We start from the raw sequence: 19,669 nt of genomic DNA, 5'->3' as shown, positions 1-19,669 counted from the left end.
ATTTCTGCATTTTTCAAGAACTGAGGTATTTTCTGTCACTTTTGTTGCGGTGGGCTATGCCCGCCACTTTTGCCTGACGGTCACCAGCAAGGCTGGAGACGCGGCACCAACCCACAGGGAGCTTCCCCAGCCGAGGGGACAGCGGTCTAACGGCCGGGGCCGTCCGTGAGGGCCGGGGCCCAGCCTGCCCGGGCTGCCGCCAGGCTCACCCGCCCCGCCCGGGGGCCGCGGCCCTGCCCGCCCCGGGGCCGCGCCGCGCCGCCCCCGGAGGGTCTGGCGTGCCCCGGGGAGCCCCTGCGAGGAGGAGGGAGGAGCGCGCCGCGCCATGTGAGCAGCTGGCGGCGGGCAGCAGCCCTCGAGGAAGACAGATGGGGTGAGAGACAGCGCGAGGTCCGGCTGTCAGCGCGGCCTCAGCCCCGCCGCGGAGGGAGCCCCTCCTCCCCGCGGCTGTGCGCCTCTCGCTCCCTGGCCGGGGGGAACCATGGCGTCCAGCGAGGAGGACGGAGGCGGCAACGGCGCGGTGGAGGAGAAGGAGAATGGCAAGAAGAGGAGGCTGGGCGCCCTGGCCACGGCCTGGCTCATCTTCTACAACGTCGCCATGACCGCGGGGTAAGCAGGCGCGGGCACGCCGTGGGCCGGCAGCGCGGCGCCTCAGCGAGACGCGGAGCCGCAGCGCCCGGCGGCAGCGCGGAGCGGCGGAAGCCGGGTGCAGCTCGGCCGAGGCGAGGCGGGGTCCCGGGGACCCGGGCAGGCTGGCGTAACCGTGGGGCAGCAGCTGTGAGAGCCGGGGGCGCAGGGGAGCCGCCGGGAGCTGGGCTAGCCCTGGTCTGCTGGGCATTGCCTAATACGGTGCAGCGCTGCCAGCCGCCAGCGCGTCACCCCGAGCCCGCCGCAGAGGTTAAGTATAGCCGGGACAGGAATGCCGGGCGGGGGTGCGGCGCAAGCCGCGTCCCTCGGCACAACCACCGCCGGCCCCCGCGCCTCGCCGGGAGGGGGCTGCCGGCCAGCCGCGGGAAGGCGAAAGAGCCCCGCGGTGCCGCCGGGGGTTTAGGGGCGGCGGCCTCGGGCGCTGATGGGGCGCAGGGGGCTCGGGGCGAGCTGTTCCGGGCGGCGGTTCCCGCCTGCGTCGGGCTCTGTCAGCTCCCCTCCCTCCCGACGGGTTACCGTGTGGTACTCGTTCAGGCCCGTGAGCCCTGGATCTAAGCGAACAGGGCTCGCACGGGCTCCCTGCGAGGTAGAAATTTCCAAAGCCGAGCGTGGTCCTGAGCGCCAGCGGCGTCCGGTGATGAGCGGGGGGCGGGGGAGGGAGCTGTAGTAACCCAAGGGGCTCGTTCGAGCTAGTGCTCCGTACTGCGATGCTTTGCTTTGAGGAAAGTGGGTATTTATTTTGAATAACAGATCATAGGAGCACTCAGGTTCATGTTGTTACTGCTTGAGGCACGTATTTTCACTTCTTGAAAATTTGTCTTGTTCACTAACTCTTGGGGAAAAAAACCCAACCCTATTAATTTCCACATGCTTAAAAAAAAACAACCCTAAGAATGAACAATTTTATAAATTCTAGGCTGACATTCATATGAGAACAATTTTACCTTGGTTACCAGTGGGTGAACTCTCTGCCATTTGAATCCCATAGAGCAAAACTGATACGCTATACTTGAAGCTGGAGTTCAAGCACTGATGCAGAAAGCCAGGAATATGATCGTAACGGCTTACTTCTCACTAGCAACTGTGATTCTTGAACATGTATTCAAGTCAGTTCACATATTGGAGCAGCACCTTTTGAAAAGTGCTTTTACTCGATGTAATTTTTTGTCTAGCTGGCAGGTTAATGTTACCTCACTGGATTGCCAGCCTCGTGCTCCATGTGTGAATTTGCTAATGAACACTGACTCTTTGCACTGACTTTTATATGTCTGTAGAAGATTATCAAACCATATGAGTTTTGACCTTAGGCCCTGATTCAGTACCTCCCACTTCCTTCTCTCCCATCTCCCATTAATATATAAAGTCATTAAAACATGCAGAATTGCATCTTTTATGTGGAAACAGAAATAAGAGATAGGAACAAATTATTGTAATCTTTTACAGATACAATTTAAAAGAACAATAAACATTTGAAATAGAGCAGTACTTAACAAGGGCACTACACAGGATAAATAAGTAACAGGAAAAGTATATTTGTCCATTTGTCCAGGCAGTGCAATATAGCAAAGTGTTTCTAGAGTTTTAACAAACTAATACATAATTGCAGATTAACAACCATTCTAATAAAAAATTGCAGATTATCTTTCTTTCTAACAGAGGTTTAAGGGGTTAAAATGACAGATCAGTACCCAATCTTACTGGAAGTCCCAACTGGAAATGCTACCTTTATTATGGAAAGTGTTTTCCATTTCCTAGTGATTTGCAATACTCAGTACAAGGGCTTTCCTGAGATCTGAAGTCAAAGCCACTGACAACTGAATAAATCAATCTACAGAAATTCATGTCCAAATAAAAATTTATTTACGAAAAGTATTTGCAGTCTTTGCTTCTGAGTGTAGTCTGAGATTACTTCTCTCTGCAATCCTTGTTACGGAATGAGGTGCAGAAAATGCCTTGTTAGATTAGATGGGTTATGATTTCTCAGGGCTAGGACAGAGCTGTTGCTGTCACCATTTGTGCTGCCAGCTGGACGTAAACTCACTGTCACCTTCCTCTTGTCAAACACTTCCCCATAAAACAGGGCAGCTTTATTGTGAAGGACTACCAGTGATATTCCAGTAATTCCTCATTTCCACAGTGGTGGGAGACAACCTCAAATTAATGCACTCAGATTTAAAATACGTTATAAAATCTAAGTAACACTTGCAGGCGCAAATTTTGGATCTCTGGCAGATCAGATTCATGGGCTTAAAGTAGAAGGGATCAAGAAGGGGAACCATTTCTACTGTGTGGGGAAGCCTGACTAACTCTATGTGAGTTTGAAATGCCATCATGAAGTGCTGGAATGGGCCATGCCACCTTGTGTAAGAGTTGTTAAGGGGCTGATACCGAAGCAGATGCCATCTGAGGTGAACAGAGAGCTGTCATGATCCATGCGACTCTCGTGCCGTTACAGCATAACGAGTCTAAGTATTTCTTGGTACCCTGTTTCCAATGTTAGTCAATACCTTATGCTTAGGGAAGAGTATTAGAACAGGAGATGTGTTAAATATTTATCCAAATGTTTGTATAAATATTTTTCCAAATGTTTGTGTGCTGTCTGAATCTGCCTCTTGAGTATTTCTCAGACCTCTCTGCTTTGTCACTTGGGTCCTTCCTTAGCCAGAGCTCATGTCACTGTACAGCATGCTTACTATGGCTTTATGTAGAATGAAAGAACTGAGTAATTGTTCCCAATATCATCAGACAAGAAGTTAAGCTGTTGTTTGTATTTTTATTTTTAATTCTCAAAATAGCCATCCGTAGCTCTGGTTATGCCCATATGTCGATATTAAAGAATTTTTGTACTTTCTTAGTCTTTGTGGATTGAAACCTGAAGTTTCAAGGCATCACAGTAGCATGATGTTTGTAGGAATGCGGTATAGCTCTGCATTAAGGATGGAAAACATAGTACACTATTTTTTAAATCTAATTGTCCAAACATGGATTAATTGTGTGGAAGGAATCGCACATGCCTTGGGTTATTGTGCTGGGTCTGGGCTGGGTGGTGGGGATCAACTCACCACAGTTTGAGAGTTTATTTTTTTTAGTCTCAGTTTCCACTTGAGATTTCAATTTAAGTTTTATATCAGATTCCAGTTTGATTAAAAGATTACTTTCTTTCTTTTATGTCAGGAGGGTTATCAGTATCATTGTTTAGTTTCCTTAAAAAAATACTAAAAAATCAGCCAAAACACCATCAAATGTGCTAGTTAAATATACCTGCCTCTGGAAGCCAGGAGCATAGAGCACCTATCTTTCAGCACTTTGGAGACTGATTTTCAAAGAAAACTTCTCAATGCTTTTGAAAATTTAATTGTAATGATAACTTCAGTTGGACAATCACAAACAGAAGCATTCAGATCACTAGTCATTTCTGATAATTATGAGTTCTGGGGCCATGGAAAATGTAAAAATGATGTGCATGGGTTCTGGTCCTTTACTTATACAAACCTGTGACCCAAAATGGTGGCTTCAGTGCTGAGTTCATCACATGTTTGCAAATAACAGTAATTCACAGTAAAGATGCATAAGGATTTAATAATAAAACTATGTAGTCACTGTTAGTGAAAAGTCTGATGGACTCGTGGTTTTGGGGGGTCCCCTCAATTCAAGTCAGTCCTCTGAAGGTAAACAAGTCATCCTCTATCCTTTTCCAAGTAAAGAGATAAAAGAGTGTAATGTTTACATAATTATCTCTAATATTTATGTCTAAAGATATTTTTAATAATCTCCTAAGAACACTGACAAGTAAAGAAGCAAAGATATTCTGTAAAGAAAACATTCTACTAAATTATTTAAGGTGGATGGATATTTTTAGAATTCTAATTTGAAATGTATCAATTCTCTTTCTTTTGTAGGTGGCTGGTATTAGGTATTGCCATGGTGCGGTTTTATATACAGAAAGGAACACATAGAGGCTTATTCAGAAGCGTTCAAAAGACGCTTAAATTTTTCCAGACATTTGCTTTGCTTGAGGTAAATTTTAAACATTAGTTTACTTTACTGGATGCTGCATATCATAGGCAAAACACATTATTAACCTGAATTTAATATCAAAATATTGTATTAGTACTTAAAGTCCTTTTAACTTTATTATTTAATGAAGGTTTTTTGGGGGGCAAGGTGTTTCATTGAATAAAACGAGCACAGTTTTTCAAACTTAATTCTAATATTTCTTTAAATCAGATACTGCCTGTGAACTGCTTTGATTTGAGAGTCTTTAACTCAAAAGGCAAAATCTCTGAAGGCATTCCAGCCAGGAGGTCAACCCTCTAGCATAGATAGCTCATCTCCATCTCCAGAGATGATAGCTTCCCTCTTACTCCTTATACTGGGCTCATTGTCCTTCTGTGCCTTTCCCGCTTCTGCATATTTCCAGACTGGATTCCTGTGCCGCACATAATCCATTACAACAGGGTCTGTGCAACTTGTGCAAAGTATTCTTAAAATAATATGACTTTTGCCAACTATGCACTAGCAGTCTCAGTTTATGGTACATCAATGGAATGAAACTGTTTGGTGTATTGAACACTTACAGTTCTTCCCCAGGCACAACAAAGAGTGCCTATCTACATTTTAACTTTTTTTCTCAATCTGCCTACAACATCTGTAGTTCAAGCAACTATTAAAATCATGTGGCCAGCTGTATATAGGCTTTTATGCTATTAAACTTTCACAACACGTCATTTTACACAAATCTGTCAAAATAATGGAAATCACTCTATTTGCTAAATATTACTGACCAGAAAACACAATAGATCTGAAGCTTCATAGCTGTCATTGTCAAATTATAATAATGTTATTAATCCATAATGAATACAGAACATTTTAAAATTGCTATGTGTTTATCATCCCTTATATGACTCCCTCCACACTGTCCTGTAAAATTTTTCTTTGAATGAGATAATGGAAGGGAAGATTACTTATTGAAAAAATAAATGCTTCGTAAGTATCTAAATATGTGATATATACATATTAATTAGGAAAATAAATCTATATTTCATGTGTTTGCACAGATCTGAGCACATCACAGCATTGGTTGCCAGGGCTCTGACATGTATTTCTTTTAAAGACTGTTAGTTGGAGACAAAAAAACTCAGTTCTCCTTCAGAATTAAGCCTAGGTTTATATTAATATCAAAAGGCGATATTTATAGTGTAGATAGTAACATACTGTACATCAGTAACCTCTAACTTATTTTTATTTACAGGTAGTCCACTGTGCAGTTGGTGAGTTCTTTGTTTTAGTTTCTCCTGTAACTAATTAAAACATGAATTGTGGAACAGAGATAACATGTTTCTCTTTTTAAGGAATAGTTCGCACATCCGTGCTTGTGACTGGGGTCCAAGTGAGTTCAAGAATCTTCATGGTGTGGTTCATTGCACATAGCATAAAACAGGTATGTGCGTGAGCAAGTTGTGTTTTGATTGTTTTTAGGGAGAAGCCATTAATACAATTCTCATTTAACAAGGGAGAACAATTTAAAAATTAATGGCATTCCTTCAGAGAATACTTATATACTTGAGCACGATTTTGGAAGTTGGAGTTACAGGATGGAATTTATGTGCTTCTACCCAGGAGACTGGGTCTGGGTCTTAGTTGTGAATCAGCACTGTCTTTGGTATCTTGGCAGCTGTGGTCTGCCTGAGTGAGATTGATGACTACTGCTATTATTTACCAGAAAATCTACCACAGTGTTACTGGTTCCCTTTCAAAAACTTATATTGGCACATACTGAATTTATCTAAATGAATATATGTCTTAAATTGAATTTACCTGGATAAACATGGCTGTGATTTTGCAATTTATTTTAGGAACCTCCTCAAGATTTTAATGTTATGGTAATATTAACATTTGGTGGCATGCATACTGCATTGTTTTCATTAAAAATATATCAAGTCATCCAGCATGCCACAGTGACACTTAAAGTCCTGTATAAATGATGATAGTTTATTTGCCTGGCTGTAGGTGGTTATTGTAAGTCTAGTGATTCGTTAGCAGAATGAAACAAGACTGCTTACAGTTAGTAGATAGGACATTCAGTTCAGTTTTTGAGGTCCGCTTTCTATGAAAGGCATGGGAGTATTAAGTGATAGATATTGAGCCTGTGCTCCAGAATTTCTTCGAACTTAAAAAGCTGAGCCATTAAACTGTCTCACCAGCAGATGGCATATGCCTTTCTGCTCATGGGATATCACAGCACCTGCCTCAGTTGTCAAATCCCTTTGTTTCAGTTCACAGAGGACTTGTTTTCTACACTTCATATTTTCCTTTACTGTCGCTTTTCTTAACATGGAATAGGCTTTTCGTAGCTTTTTTTTTTTTTTTTTTTTTTTCCTGTAAGCTACATGTTTCCATTTTTCCCTTAAGGGAAAATGTCTCAAAGATTAACAAGTATTTTATATTGAAAGTTTACATGACTGCTGGAATTTTGCACTGCATTTTGCCATATTATTATTATCTGCAGTGGATTAAATCTTTAGCATATCCAGTCATTTCTTTTGTTTCCTCTGTCTTCAGCACAGTAGGTCAAGCTGTGTCCGAGAAAAAATACATCTTAATGTATGTCTGATTGTATTTCACGCTGTTATTGCTTAGCAGGCATGAATGTTCAGGGTCATTTTAGGTGGTGAGAGGCATGTTAGTGATAATAGCCAGACCCAGATCTCTCTATTTGACTGCAGATTTGCAAGGCAACAGATAGGAATTCTCTGCATACTTATTTAAAGCTCTTCTGCTTGGATTTAGCACTGTGACATGAATCCAAGTTTGGGTTATCAATGTTTGCCTCTAATTGCATGAGGCTAAGAACAGCCTAATTCTGTCTTTCCCTTTGCTTATTTGTTTGGATGTCTTTGCACTTCAGTTGTTGCTATTTGTGAGTGTGGCGATATTTTTATATCTCCTTTTGTGATGTCAGTGAGATCCTTTCACTAAAAGTGCACCTTCTTTAACTGACACATTGAGGGCGCGATTTTATGAGGTGATGAGCACTTACAATTCTTGACTTTGACACAGTTGTGCATTTTCAGCATCTTTGACGTATATTAAGCTTTGCCGCCATGTTGCATTTTATTTAAAAAAATCGTTTCCCTTTTTTGTAATTTTAACAAAAAAAATTTATTTTATTTCACAGACATCCCTGGAGCTTTTCAGCCTTCAGGCATGGAAGTGTATTACAAAATTCCTCCCCTTTTAAAGAAAAGAAAATTACTTGCGTGTAATTCTTCTTCTCAGAAGGTAGTGTTTGTAATAGATCCCCATGTGCCTTCTCTGTATTTGGGGACTTTTGTTTATTTGTTCACTTAGAGTGAAAAAGAACTGATGTTTTGAAACAGCAGATAGATGTGCTACCTACTGATGAGGCAGTTTAATGACTCAGAACTTAACTCTTAAACAGGACTGTTGAGTGAGTTTACCCAAAGCTTTTGATCTACCAACTACTCTTCATTTAGTGATCCATCTGTGTTCCAGCTCCTTAACTATCATACAGCTCCCTGAAGTCTGCCAAATTTGATCTTCTGCAACTAAGTTCCCGTTAGTAGATTATACTAAGCAATTCCTTTTGTCTAAAGTTTCATGGAGACGTGCATTGCATGTTGAGGAAGAAGGAAGAGAAAAAGTAAGAGAAAGACCAGGAGACAGAGTAGTGAAATGCAGAATGGGTAACGACTGATTATGAAAGGAACATGTCTTCTGTAGCATTGTTTTCTTCTTGCTGTTTTGGGAAGTAAGAAAATAAGTCAGTCAACCACAACTAAAAAGAAGGAGAGAGTTAGGTAACATAGTGAAAATGCAGATAGAGAATAAAGGGAGGAATAAGCTCAATTACAGGGTTCTATATTTTGATATTTGCATAATGGATTGCTCAGTTTGCAAAATGTCTGTATGTTAGTAAATACATATGCTAGAGAACTGTACATGGTAATGGTTTCAGCATATTACTTTTATTCCAAAATTTTCTTTCTTTACAAGATGTTAGTTCTGTTCCATGTATCTTAAACAGAAGTCTGTTGCAGTTTGCACAGAAAAGAAGCCTAAGGATGAAGAAAGTATTGGTTCTTTATACTTCTGCAGATCCAGAATGAGGAGAGCGTAATTCTTTTTCTGGTCGTATGGACTGTGACAGAGATTACTCGATATTCCTTCTACACATTCAACCTGCTCAACCATTTGCCATACTTCATTAAATGGGCCAGGTGGAGATGTCTTGCACTTCAGTTTCTCATGGTTCTGTGCATGTTAGTTTCACGCATGCTGAGCTAACACACAGGCGAGCAGATGTTTGAGCTTTGGTTATGTGTCAGCAGAGTGCAAGTCGGTTGCTTTCTGTACTTGGGATCGTTACTTGATGTTTTGGGGTGTGATTTTTTTTCTTTGCTTTCCGTATCTCACAGTTTGAACTCTGCTTTAATTTTTTTCTTTATCATTTGAGTCATCTTTTAAGTTACAGTATGACTCCTTAAGATGCTTTTGAATACAATGCCCCAAATTAAGCACCTGTGCTAGTCTTTGTGGATTTTAGGTCTTTGAAAATGTGGGAGTTGTTGTCACTCAGTCTGTATGCATATTATTACTTTATGAGAAGTTCTGCTTTATCAGTGCTTTTGTGAGGTTATATTCATATAGCAAAGCTAAACATTGACTTAGTTTAGCCCATATAAAAAGTGTGTTCCATATCAAAACTACTTTGATTTTGAAGCATACTTAAGGTTGGCCACTGGATCAAATATATTACAGAGACTGCATGTTTATCAGGAGCCTTAACTGAGAGAGTAGTATTCTCTGTAGTCATTATTTGAAAAATACATGTAAGACAAACAGACTTACACCATTAGAAGGAAAATATCTTACCTACATTCAGTGCTGGCAACTCTTATTTAAAAGAGTGTGTTTGTTTATTTTCCTTTATTTTTGTTTTATAGATAACACAGTTCTGATGCTTCTAATGCACTTCTTTGATATGTCTGATATTTATGTCCATTCTTATAATACATTATCTTTTTGCTAATACCTAAGGTGGTAGGCTTGGTTATATTTACACACTAAATGGCAAACTTAAAAAAAATCAAGTTTGGTTTTATTAATCATTTTTTATGTAGGCTTCAGAAAGAGAAATGCATTCAGAAAGTAGTACTACATTGACAGATACACTGACTTGATGCCAAAAAGTGTATCTTGAATGACAGAATTTTTGATTCCTTTCAATAGACAATAGAGAAAACTGACATTCTCACAGCAGAGATACATGGTGAAATATACTATAAACTAAACATTTGAAAATGTCTTATCTTTTCATAGAGTCCAAAATATTCTATCAAATTTATGCATACTCAAACAGCACAACTAGGCATAAATTCAGTACTTCAAGGGAGCTGGAAATTTCTGATCTTTAGCTTATAATTTTGAAAGATTTGCCTGTCCTTTGCTAACGGAATTGATATACTCTAAATTTTAGTTCAGAATTTTTACTTTGGTGCATAGAGACAAACTGTCATGGCATCAGCTCCCCTAATCTATTCTCTGACCTGTGAGTCCTCTAAGCCCATTTGCTCCTAGGACTGTTGGTTTGGATCTCATCTCCTTTGGTCATGGAGTGCACACTGTACCTTTCTGTCTGTGTGACAGCTGTCATTGCTGTTCCCTGCATGAACCTGAGAGCTGTTCCTTAGGAGAAACTTTATCTCCATTGTGCGCTGTGCATAAGGACAGCACAAACCCTATTGATTACATTTTTCATGTTGTTACCACCTGTGTGACCTATGGCATTCAAGCCACATTTTCTTTAAACTGAATGCCTTTGCCTTTTATTTGAACATCTTCCCATTTTAAAATGGATCTGATAAGTTTCTGGCACTCTCATTTTTTGCTATTTTTAATTTCCATTAGTGGTTAATGTAATATTATTTGGATTTCCCATGCAGCAGTGGGTAAAACAGGCTTCTTATATTTCTCAACATTTTCATTATCTTCAAAGAAGTTATAATACGTAGAATTGACCCAGTGTGCATGCACTGTGACAAAAATATGTAGAATCATCTGAATTTGGGATCCCGTCTTGGTCTGAATCCTGTCAGTGACAACAGGGTAAGATCAGTAAATTTTTAAAAAAGACATTGTTGAAGACCACACTTTTTTTTTTTATTGTTTTACTCTTTAGTATTAGAAAGAGATACAAACATTCTGATACTTCACTGTTTTTAAATAAAAGGACTGAGGAATGCATTCTCTGTAAACCTAAGCAATGCTATCCAAAGTAACTGAAACTGGTATTCTGTGCCAAGTCAGGATGTAGTCCTTGATTTTGGTGCAGGAACTGCTGTAATACATTGCTGTGCCACTAATAATAGCAAGAGGAAATTTTAAATTCATGGGGTATTTCTCACAAGGGTTTTTTTTTTTAATGCAGATACAACTTTTTTATCATTTTGTACCCTGCTGGAGTTGCAGGTGAACTGCTAACCATATATGCTGCTTTACCCTATGTGAAGAAAACAGGAATGTTTTCACTGAGACTTCCCAACAAATATAATGTCTCCTTTGACTACTATTACTTCCTTATTATTGTCATGTTCTCCTATGTGCCATGTAAGTATTACTTAACTGTAGTAACACTAACAACATAATAATAAACTATCAGCAATGCTGGAAACACTGCCTGTAGTTAAAATTTGCTGAACGCTTTCTACTGTAAAAGCTGGCTTTCTGTTGTTCCAACCTTTGCTGCGCTTTAATTGGTTATACTGAAGTTTTCCATCCTGTTATCTGCCTCAGAACATAAGCTGTCTTAAAAATTTCAGGGAAAATGCTAAAAAGCTTTCTAAGACTTGGACAAAGTAAAAAAAGCTTTTGCTTGCACACAGAAGTCTCTGTGACTGTGTCACTGAGAATTTCTAGTGCTTCTGCCACTTTGAAGCAATGGCTTAAAAATTGTCCTGCAAGTTGTGCCAGAGATTTGCCTTATTTCTGTTGCTATTAATATCCATTTACGTGTCACCTCCGAAAATCACCATTTGAGCATGCTCGGGAAAAACTTGAAACAATATTCTCCAAGATTTCATTTTCACAGAAATCCACCCCCTAAACCTCTCTGAACATACTTCGGTCCCTGGTTTAATCAGATTGTCCTTGTACTTCTGGATACCAGAAGCCACATATCAATTGGCTAACCAGAGCTAAGATTGGAGAGACTACCTGCCTTTCACTTCCAGTGTTATTTCCACTGGTACCTAAGCATTGTAGACAAGGAGAAAGCAACCTGATTCAGATATAGCACCACGATTGGGGCTAGACCGAACTAGGCAGATGATAGAATATTTTAGATAGTCTGGACAATGAGGGTAGAAACAAGGCAAGAAATTAGGGAGAGGCAGTGAGAAGCAGGAAGAGTGAAGTTAAAAGGGTCTCTGATCTGCATCCATAAAAGGTATTTCTTTAAGAAGTCGACCTTAAACATGGACTTTCACAGTACGCACACACACTGTGAAATTTTTTGTCACAAGAAATCAGGAAGGCCAATGAGAGGGATTTATATGAATAAAAAATGTCCTAAGCTATCATAACTTACCAACAGTTTTACAAGTGTTTATATAACTTAATGCTCCAAGAATAAATCCAATTTTCTATCCATTAAATGTAAGGATGAAATGTATCAGCAGGACAATAATATAATAGATTTCAGAGGGCCAGGGGAGAGGGAGCTCCTAACCTCAGACTTGAATAAGTAGGGTAAATTTGTATCCTCCTCAAAGTCTTAATTCAAACATGTTTACCTTAGCACAGATTTGAAGACTTCAGGCACTGCTGCAAAGTGGTTAAGTCCTGGTTATCCAAAGTAAGTGTTGAGGGGAAGTTCCTTGAACATAAGGTATACATTCAGGGGGCCTTGTTTGACTTCTGAGTAATTATTGTTTTGTAGTTCACTGCAATGCTCATGACTTGCTATTATTTACCTTAACCAACACAGCACTGTGTGCCATAGTTTTTCCTCAGTTCATCATTCTGCAAAATTGTATTTTTCCGTAATGTGATCTGTTGCGTTTTTTCCTCTAATTTGCTTTCTTTTATGCTTTGATCAAGTATTTCCACAACTCTACTTCCACATGCTGCGGCAGAGAAGAAGGGTGCTTCATGGAGAAGTGATTGTGGAAAAGGACGATTGAATCAAGCTGTGTAACTATGGTGCTTTAATGGAAAAAAAGAGAGTAAAAAAACCAAAACTTCCTGTGATTTTTCTGAGTCCAAGTTTCAAAACATGGAACAAGAATAAACAACTGTGCATAAAATAACATGGACTGTATTATTTTTACAATTAATATACCTTCAGACTTACCTTTTCATCCTTGGTTTCACTTTGATTTTTAATTGTTCAGTTCTTCAAACAAATTATTTTCTTTTTTTCAATAGGTTCACAAATAGCTTTAGGAATTGGAATAGTTGGTTACTGTGCTTTCTATTCTGAAAAGTCTGGTTTGAGCTGTAGTCATCATCAAGAAAAGAAGTAGAGTTGATAAGTTGTACTGAAAGTGAGTCTTCTGGAAAACAGAGCATAAATTAGGTAATGATATTTTTCATAGACTAGGTGGCTTAAATGTTATTTAAGCTTTATATTAAATAATATCTTTCCAGTTATAAGTACTGTCAGCATGTTGTTCAACATTCTTTGAATTACAGGATCACACTGTAGAATTCCAGAAGGACTTCTGAAAGGAGCTGAATTCTTGATTGTCAGTGCAAATTTAGATGTGTCTGTATTTTCATTTGTAATTTTAAAGATATGTAGAATAATAGATACAATATTAACTGGTTAAAAGTTTGTGCTGAGGAGTAGAATTGATGTGTCTACCTTTCTCTGGTCAGTGGCTGGAATGGGACTTGTTTGCGGAGGAAGACTGATTGTCGGCATGTTTCTTATTCTACATTTAATTATGTATGCTGAAAAATTATGGTATTGCATTTAGAAACTGTACCTATAGTGAGATATTTAACTTCCTATAAATCGCAAAGTGGGATAAAATATATTTGAAATAGTGTCTTAAAATATAAACTGTGCTTTGAATCATCCCATTGTGCAATTTTAATTGCTCCCTCCCCATTAATTGTTTATACTGCATTGACCTAATTCTATTTAATGTCTTCAATTATCTGCAAGAGGGATCTACAGTATATTAATAGCTGTTACAGACAATATTACACTATATGATACTTGAGTGGGAGAGGTCCAACAGATGGATTAAATGTAGAAAAGAATTAGATGCAGCCTAAGAGATTCAGAGAAAAGGTAATGCATTTGAGGAAACTTGGATACTTAGTGAGAGACAGAGAAGATTGAAATGTAATAATGTAGTAAGAAGCCTTGATAATGTAGGCAACAAAGTTGATTCTGGCATCACTAATGTCAAAAGAAGAGTATATATGCAGAAGAGCTGCATCAGGCAGCTGGAAATCAGAATACTCTTTGTAATTGCTGAGGTAGTTTGTGGAGTAAGGTCTTATATTTTGGGTACCTCAGGGGTGAGGAATTGAGTCAAGCTCCTGAAAAGACAGAGAACAGTAACAAAATCAGTTGAAATGAGAAAGAAGTTGGAAAGATTGAGTCGTTAAGTATGTATAATTTTTTCTTATGTGACAAATACATGTAAAGGAAGAGGCTTTATTATCATGAAGGTGTGACTAGAACTGATTATATAAAATTGAAACAAGGTAAATATCCAATGAATATCAGGAGAAGGATCTGACCAATGAGATCAGTTATGTTATGGAATGACACAGTAGTGCTTACCAATGCATACAATTTCTTGGAAGGTTTTAAGTTAGATGTAACACAATATTGGAAAATAATCTTCCTCGGGCAAGAGTTTGAACTACAGACTTGAATAGGCAGTTTCCATTTTTAGCTTCAATGATTTTATGATAATACAGTTTTTTTGAAAATTGTAGATACACCTTTTTCTGGTGTATCTTTTCTGTATCAGGTAATTTGATGAAAAAGCAAGGATTTACTACATCCCTAACTTTCAAATTCCATTTTGTGCCTTAAATTTGTGATATTTATGCATGTCTTCATTATATGTAAATTAGTTTCCTTTTAAATGACAGGTGCATACTGGACTGGAGATAGAATAGTTGTATTCCTTACAATTTTAAAAGGTGTAATCTTTGTATTTTTTAGAACAAATTTCACGCAAGGTGCTATAATTTAACTTACTCTGGTTTATATGCAGCTAAAATTACTAAAAGTTTAAAACATAAACTACATTTACAACACTGAATCACAAAATAGTTGTGTTACACATGTTCAGACTAGCAGCTGTATTTGTCCAAAGTTCTTAGAGTACTGTTTTATAAACTTGACTTGCCTTTTGATCCATGAGGAACATCATGGCAGTTTTTAGACATATTTCTCAGTTAGCAAGCAGAATAGTGTGATGAAATATGAGTAACTAAGATTAGATTAAGTTCCATGTCCATTTTATACTGTCAGGGCAGCTCACTGAAGACCGTAGCTATCAATTCATTGAAAATGTGTTGGATACTTTAAGGATGTGATATTGAAATCTTTGATCGGATGAGTGCATCCCACAGATACTATTCCTGTAATAAAAGGAATACTTGTGCTGTAATACTGTATTTTTTTTTTTTAATTTTGGCTTAAGGATATTATCATATGTCAGTCAAGGAGCTGTTTTTATATCCTTTTGTACATGCGACATGAAAAAAATACGGCACTGTTTGCTAAAATCTTGGGTTTGCAATAAAGCAACAGTGTACAAGGTAACGATACAACTTTAAATGTGATTTAAAGCTGCAGAAGAGTCTTGCTAAATGATAAATGAATAAAAATCTAAAAATTACTTAGTGTTGCATTCAATGTTTCATAGACCAGAGAGATTGCCATGTATATTAGTTTACATGGCATGTACTATAAAATAAACAAGAAACATGTTCTTTTCTTCCTCTTCTTTTTTGATTGAAGCCTTCCACTGAAGCCTCAATGTGTATCTTTGTTTTAATATCTTCTCAAAGATAGTGAGAATTGCAGATAAAATCCTCTTACCATTGACTTCAGACGGGTCAGGATTTTATCCTAGGTAGCTTACTTAAAGTTCAGTTAACACTGTGAAACATTTAGTTAGCTTGTTAAATGGACATAAAAACTTAAGTATGAGTTTCATATGGTGCTCTCTTTCCAACTTCTTTTTGAGACCTGTCTTTTTTGTATTCTTCTCTGCGATATTCCTAACTTTCTAAATCATTAGAATCTTCCTGTTTATGAAAGATTAGGAATGTATTCAAACATCAGTGTCTTTAATGTTTTGATGTAGTCTTTAACAAATTGTTCGTCTAAAGGTGTTTTCTTACTGGTCCTATATAGGCTTTCTGGAATGGATTAATATAGAGCATGACCTTGTGAAGCTTTTTGAATGACTATACATATGAGTAGGCATTTGGAAGGAGATTTGTATCCATCAGGTGATGTTTCCTACTATTAGTATAACAGAAACACACCATCCCTTTTATAAACTCCAGCTGAAAGCAGTTGGATTTCTTGAGGTTCCCCCCAACATTCACACACTGTTCGCAGTGGGAAAGGCTGTTCTGGGATAGACTGGGTGAATCCCCTTGTTCCACAGCTCTTCCAGAATGTCTAGAGGCCAGATCCTGGGCTCAGGGCATGAGCAGTACAAAGGAATATGACGGAGAGAAATTGCATCTTCCACATTAGCTGCCAAGGGGGTCACTGAGGCCATTGTGAGTGGTAGTTGATAGACGTCGTTTCTCTCACCTCTCACTACGCAAGATGTGAGAAGAGAGGAAACTCGACATGCTCTCATACCTTCTGCATAGGGAGCTTATGAGATCAGCTGGGAGGATCTCTGTGCACAAAGGGCATGTTACAGAAAGGGCTTTTCTGCTCCACTCAGCTATCTTAGTTCTGTCTATAAGCCTACATTTCTTGAAATACTGGTATGCCAAGATAGCTGTGCCACACTGCTCTCAATAGAATCATAGAATCGTTCAGGGTGGAAAGGACCTTTAAGATCATCAAGTCCAACCTTTAACTTAGCACTGCCAAGTCCACCACTAAATGGTTCCACCACTAGTATAGTTCAAAATTAACAGCCTTGGAGAAATGGTGCGGTGTGCTGCTTCTAATTCCCAGTGAACGTAACATTTAGCCAGGTTCTTGTTAACAGACAGATTACAATGATTAGTTAACAGGGTGGTGCATGAAGAGCTTTTCTGTGACCAGAGAGAACCTACCTTTTCTTATCCAGAAAGAAATACGTGCATTTTAAATCTAGGTCTAGTTACTGCTCTGGCTGTGGTACTTGCAGTCTGCACAGTAGCTTACTTTAGTGGATATTTGGATATTTATATGATTACTAAATAAACAAGAATGAAAATAAATTACAACCATTACAATAAATTATAATTTAAGGTAGTTGCTACATCAACAGTTTTTGTGAATTCAGCTCTTGCTAATCTGCCTTAGGGAAAAAAAAAGGAAGTTAATAATACAAATAAATGTTCTGCAGTAGCCAGGAGGGCTTTCTAAATCAAAATTTTCCAGCAGGCAAACTGGCTGCAGTTGTTTATAAAGGATTGGTTAAATATATTTTTGAACAAAAAGGTTGAAAGCTTTTCTGAAAATTAAATTTTATTTCATAATGTATATTTTAAGATATGCTCGGAGATACTGTATTATTTATTACCAGTTTACAATTTAAATTCATGCTGAACATACACTTTTTATAGATGATTAACTGTAGCCCATTTAAACGTTTTATTCTGTTTGTTACAATGACTGTTTAAGAAACAAACACCTCATTTCTGTAAAGCTCTGTATTCTCTTGCTCGATTGAGTTGCAGCATTGTTAGTGCCTACTAAGCTTTATGAGGCTGTTAAAGTGGCAGGTTAATATTTGCCAAGGATAGCTCCTTAAACTTGCTTTCATGATGGCACACCTTACTAGTGGGTGGTACTCTTGATTCAGTGTCTGGTACTCTACACCACTACACCGTTCTAGGGGTCATGAGTGCTGTCAGTAGGACTGAAGGCTTTACAGGTGTCAGTAAGTGATTCATCCTTATGAATTACCAGATCAAGAAGACCTGTCTTGTGAACTCTTGGGTCACAAAAGTGAGTAAGTCTCACAAGTGAACTTAAGGCTGTACCAAGACAAACTGTGGAGAACCTGGATGTTGGGTAACTCTAGCCCTCTCACAGGAACTTGCCATCAAGTTCAGGCCTGCAACTGGTAGTGGCTTTCGAGTTCTAAAGTGTACAATACTTTCTGTGTCATGTTGTATCAACTGAAACATGTTGTCTTTTTATGCACAGCTCTCTTGCTTCTCTGTTCAGTCTTGAATGTATTTTATGTCCTTTCAGTTGATGGCTTTGTAAAAGTGTAAGTACAGAAATACTTATCTAAGCATATCATGTATAGAATTGTACCTAAAGATTCTTAATAATGTAAATGCACTGCAGCTGCTCATTATTGTTATTTTTTCTGAAATACATTATCACTAGCAGTTTACACAGACAGGAAAGCAACACAATATGATACTTTTAATAACTTATTTATTTGCAAAGATTATAAGATTTGTTGAGCTATAGATTCAGATATTTGTTTTAGAGATTGTTAATACTGTAGCACTGTAGAAATTCATCAATTAAAAGACATGTTCTAAACTATGTTCTACTTGATTATTTTTTTTTTTTAGTGTGCAGAGGTCAGTTCATACAACTGTTCAACATATTACACCAGACTGGTGTCTGTTTACAAATACTATTTTACCTGGAATTATTTCACAAATTAATCTTGAGGTCCCCTATAACATAATTTACCATTAACCAGCCTTCTTTTTTATATTTCTTAAAATATATTCCATTAAAAAAGATGTAGGTGTGAGGATTTAATATTGGTTTGTCAAATGAGGGAAAAATACAGGGCATTCAAGAGAATGTATAACATCTGTCAACACGTATAAAGACAATTGCATTACAGTGGTCCTGAAATAGGTATTACAATAGTGGATATTTCAGTGATTTGGAGCAGGAGTTTTTTGTGGTATTAACCTTTGAGGGGGGTGGAGGCAGTGAACATCCTCTGGCTGTCCTTTGCTATATGACTAACAATGACATTGCAGCTATGAGGATTTTGTTGCCATGACAGTAGGATAAAGCAATATGTGAGCATTCACACCTACTTCTTTTGAATTAGGAATCAAGTGGTTGTAACCCCAAGGAGCTTAACTGCGTACAAAGGCTAAATCCTGTTAGTCATATGTATTATAATGGACGCATAGATCTCTGAAAACTGAAAGTCACAGAAGTGGTCTTCTGATCTGAATCCACAGGACAGGATTTACTTGTCCTGGCCCTCTACCAAAGCTAAACCCGTCTGATTTCTACGGAAGCTAGTGGAACAGTGTCTGCTGATCTCAACAGGAGTATGATGGGATATAGACATTCACGTATTCTGTTCTGTGTAAATCTGGATTTACTAGGAAAAGGGTAAACTGTAGCCTCCCTGTTAGCACTGTCTGGGAGAGAGCATTATCTGTTGCATGGTGGCTTGCCTGCCTTGCAGCTTTATAGTGCAACTGCACCCAGCATTGCTCCTTGTGGAATGCAACAAAAAGCCAGAAAATCCCCAGCATTACACTACTATAGCATTATACTAATCTGAATTCAGTAGAGTCATAGAAACTCCCTTCGCATATCTGCAAAAGTATCTTTTATTTCTGAAATCAATCTAGGCCCAATGACACATCCCATTAAAAATAGGCAGGGTAGATCAGCCCTCACAGCTGCTTGGACATTCCTAGCTTGGAATGCTGCTGTCACTGAGCAACTTCGATTTTCATATGTAGTCCCTTGGCGGTCTGCGCTCATACCACTCCCGTAAAATGGCACTTTGCCTGCCCTTAAGTGGCTGTTCCAGATTCATAAGAACAAATTGCGAATGACGAG

At 38.6% G+C, this 19,669-nt stretch overlaps 1 protein-coding gene across 1 annotated transcript; it reads left to right on the top strand.

The window, feature by feature from the left end:
• Positions 1-285: 285 nt before the first annotated feature.
• On the top strand, positions 286-18,388 carry HACD1 (3-hydroxyacyl-CoA dehydratase 1). The gene is made up of 7 exons (XM_075746307.1): positions 286-609; positions 4,548-4,665; positions 5,900-5,918; positions 6,000-6,088; positions 8,767-8,888; positions 11,099-11,277; positions 12,769-18,388. The coding sequence occupies exons 1-7, from the start codon at positions 482-484 to the stop codon at positions 12,849-12,851; spliced, it is 738 nt and encodes a 245-aa protein (XP_075602422.1). The 5' UTR covers positions 286-481; the 3' UTR covers positions 12,852-18,388.
• The last annotated feature ends 1,281 nt before the right edge of the window (positions 18,389-19,669 follow it).

This window comes from Balearica regulorum, chromosome 2, assembly GCF_011004875.1.
Source record: "Balearica regulorum gibbericeps isolate bBalReg1 chromosome 2, bBalReg1.pri, whole genome shotgun sequence".
Taxonomy (NCBI): domain Eukaryota; kingdom Metazoa; phylum Chordata; class Aves; order Gruiformes; family Gruidae; genus Balearica; species Balearica regulorum.
Note: the sequence above shows the minus strand (reverse complement) of the source record. Positions and strands in the feature narration are given on the sequence as shown.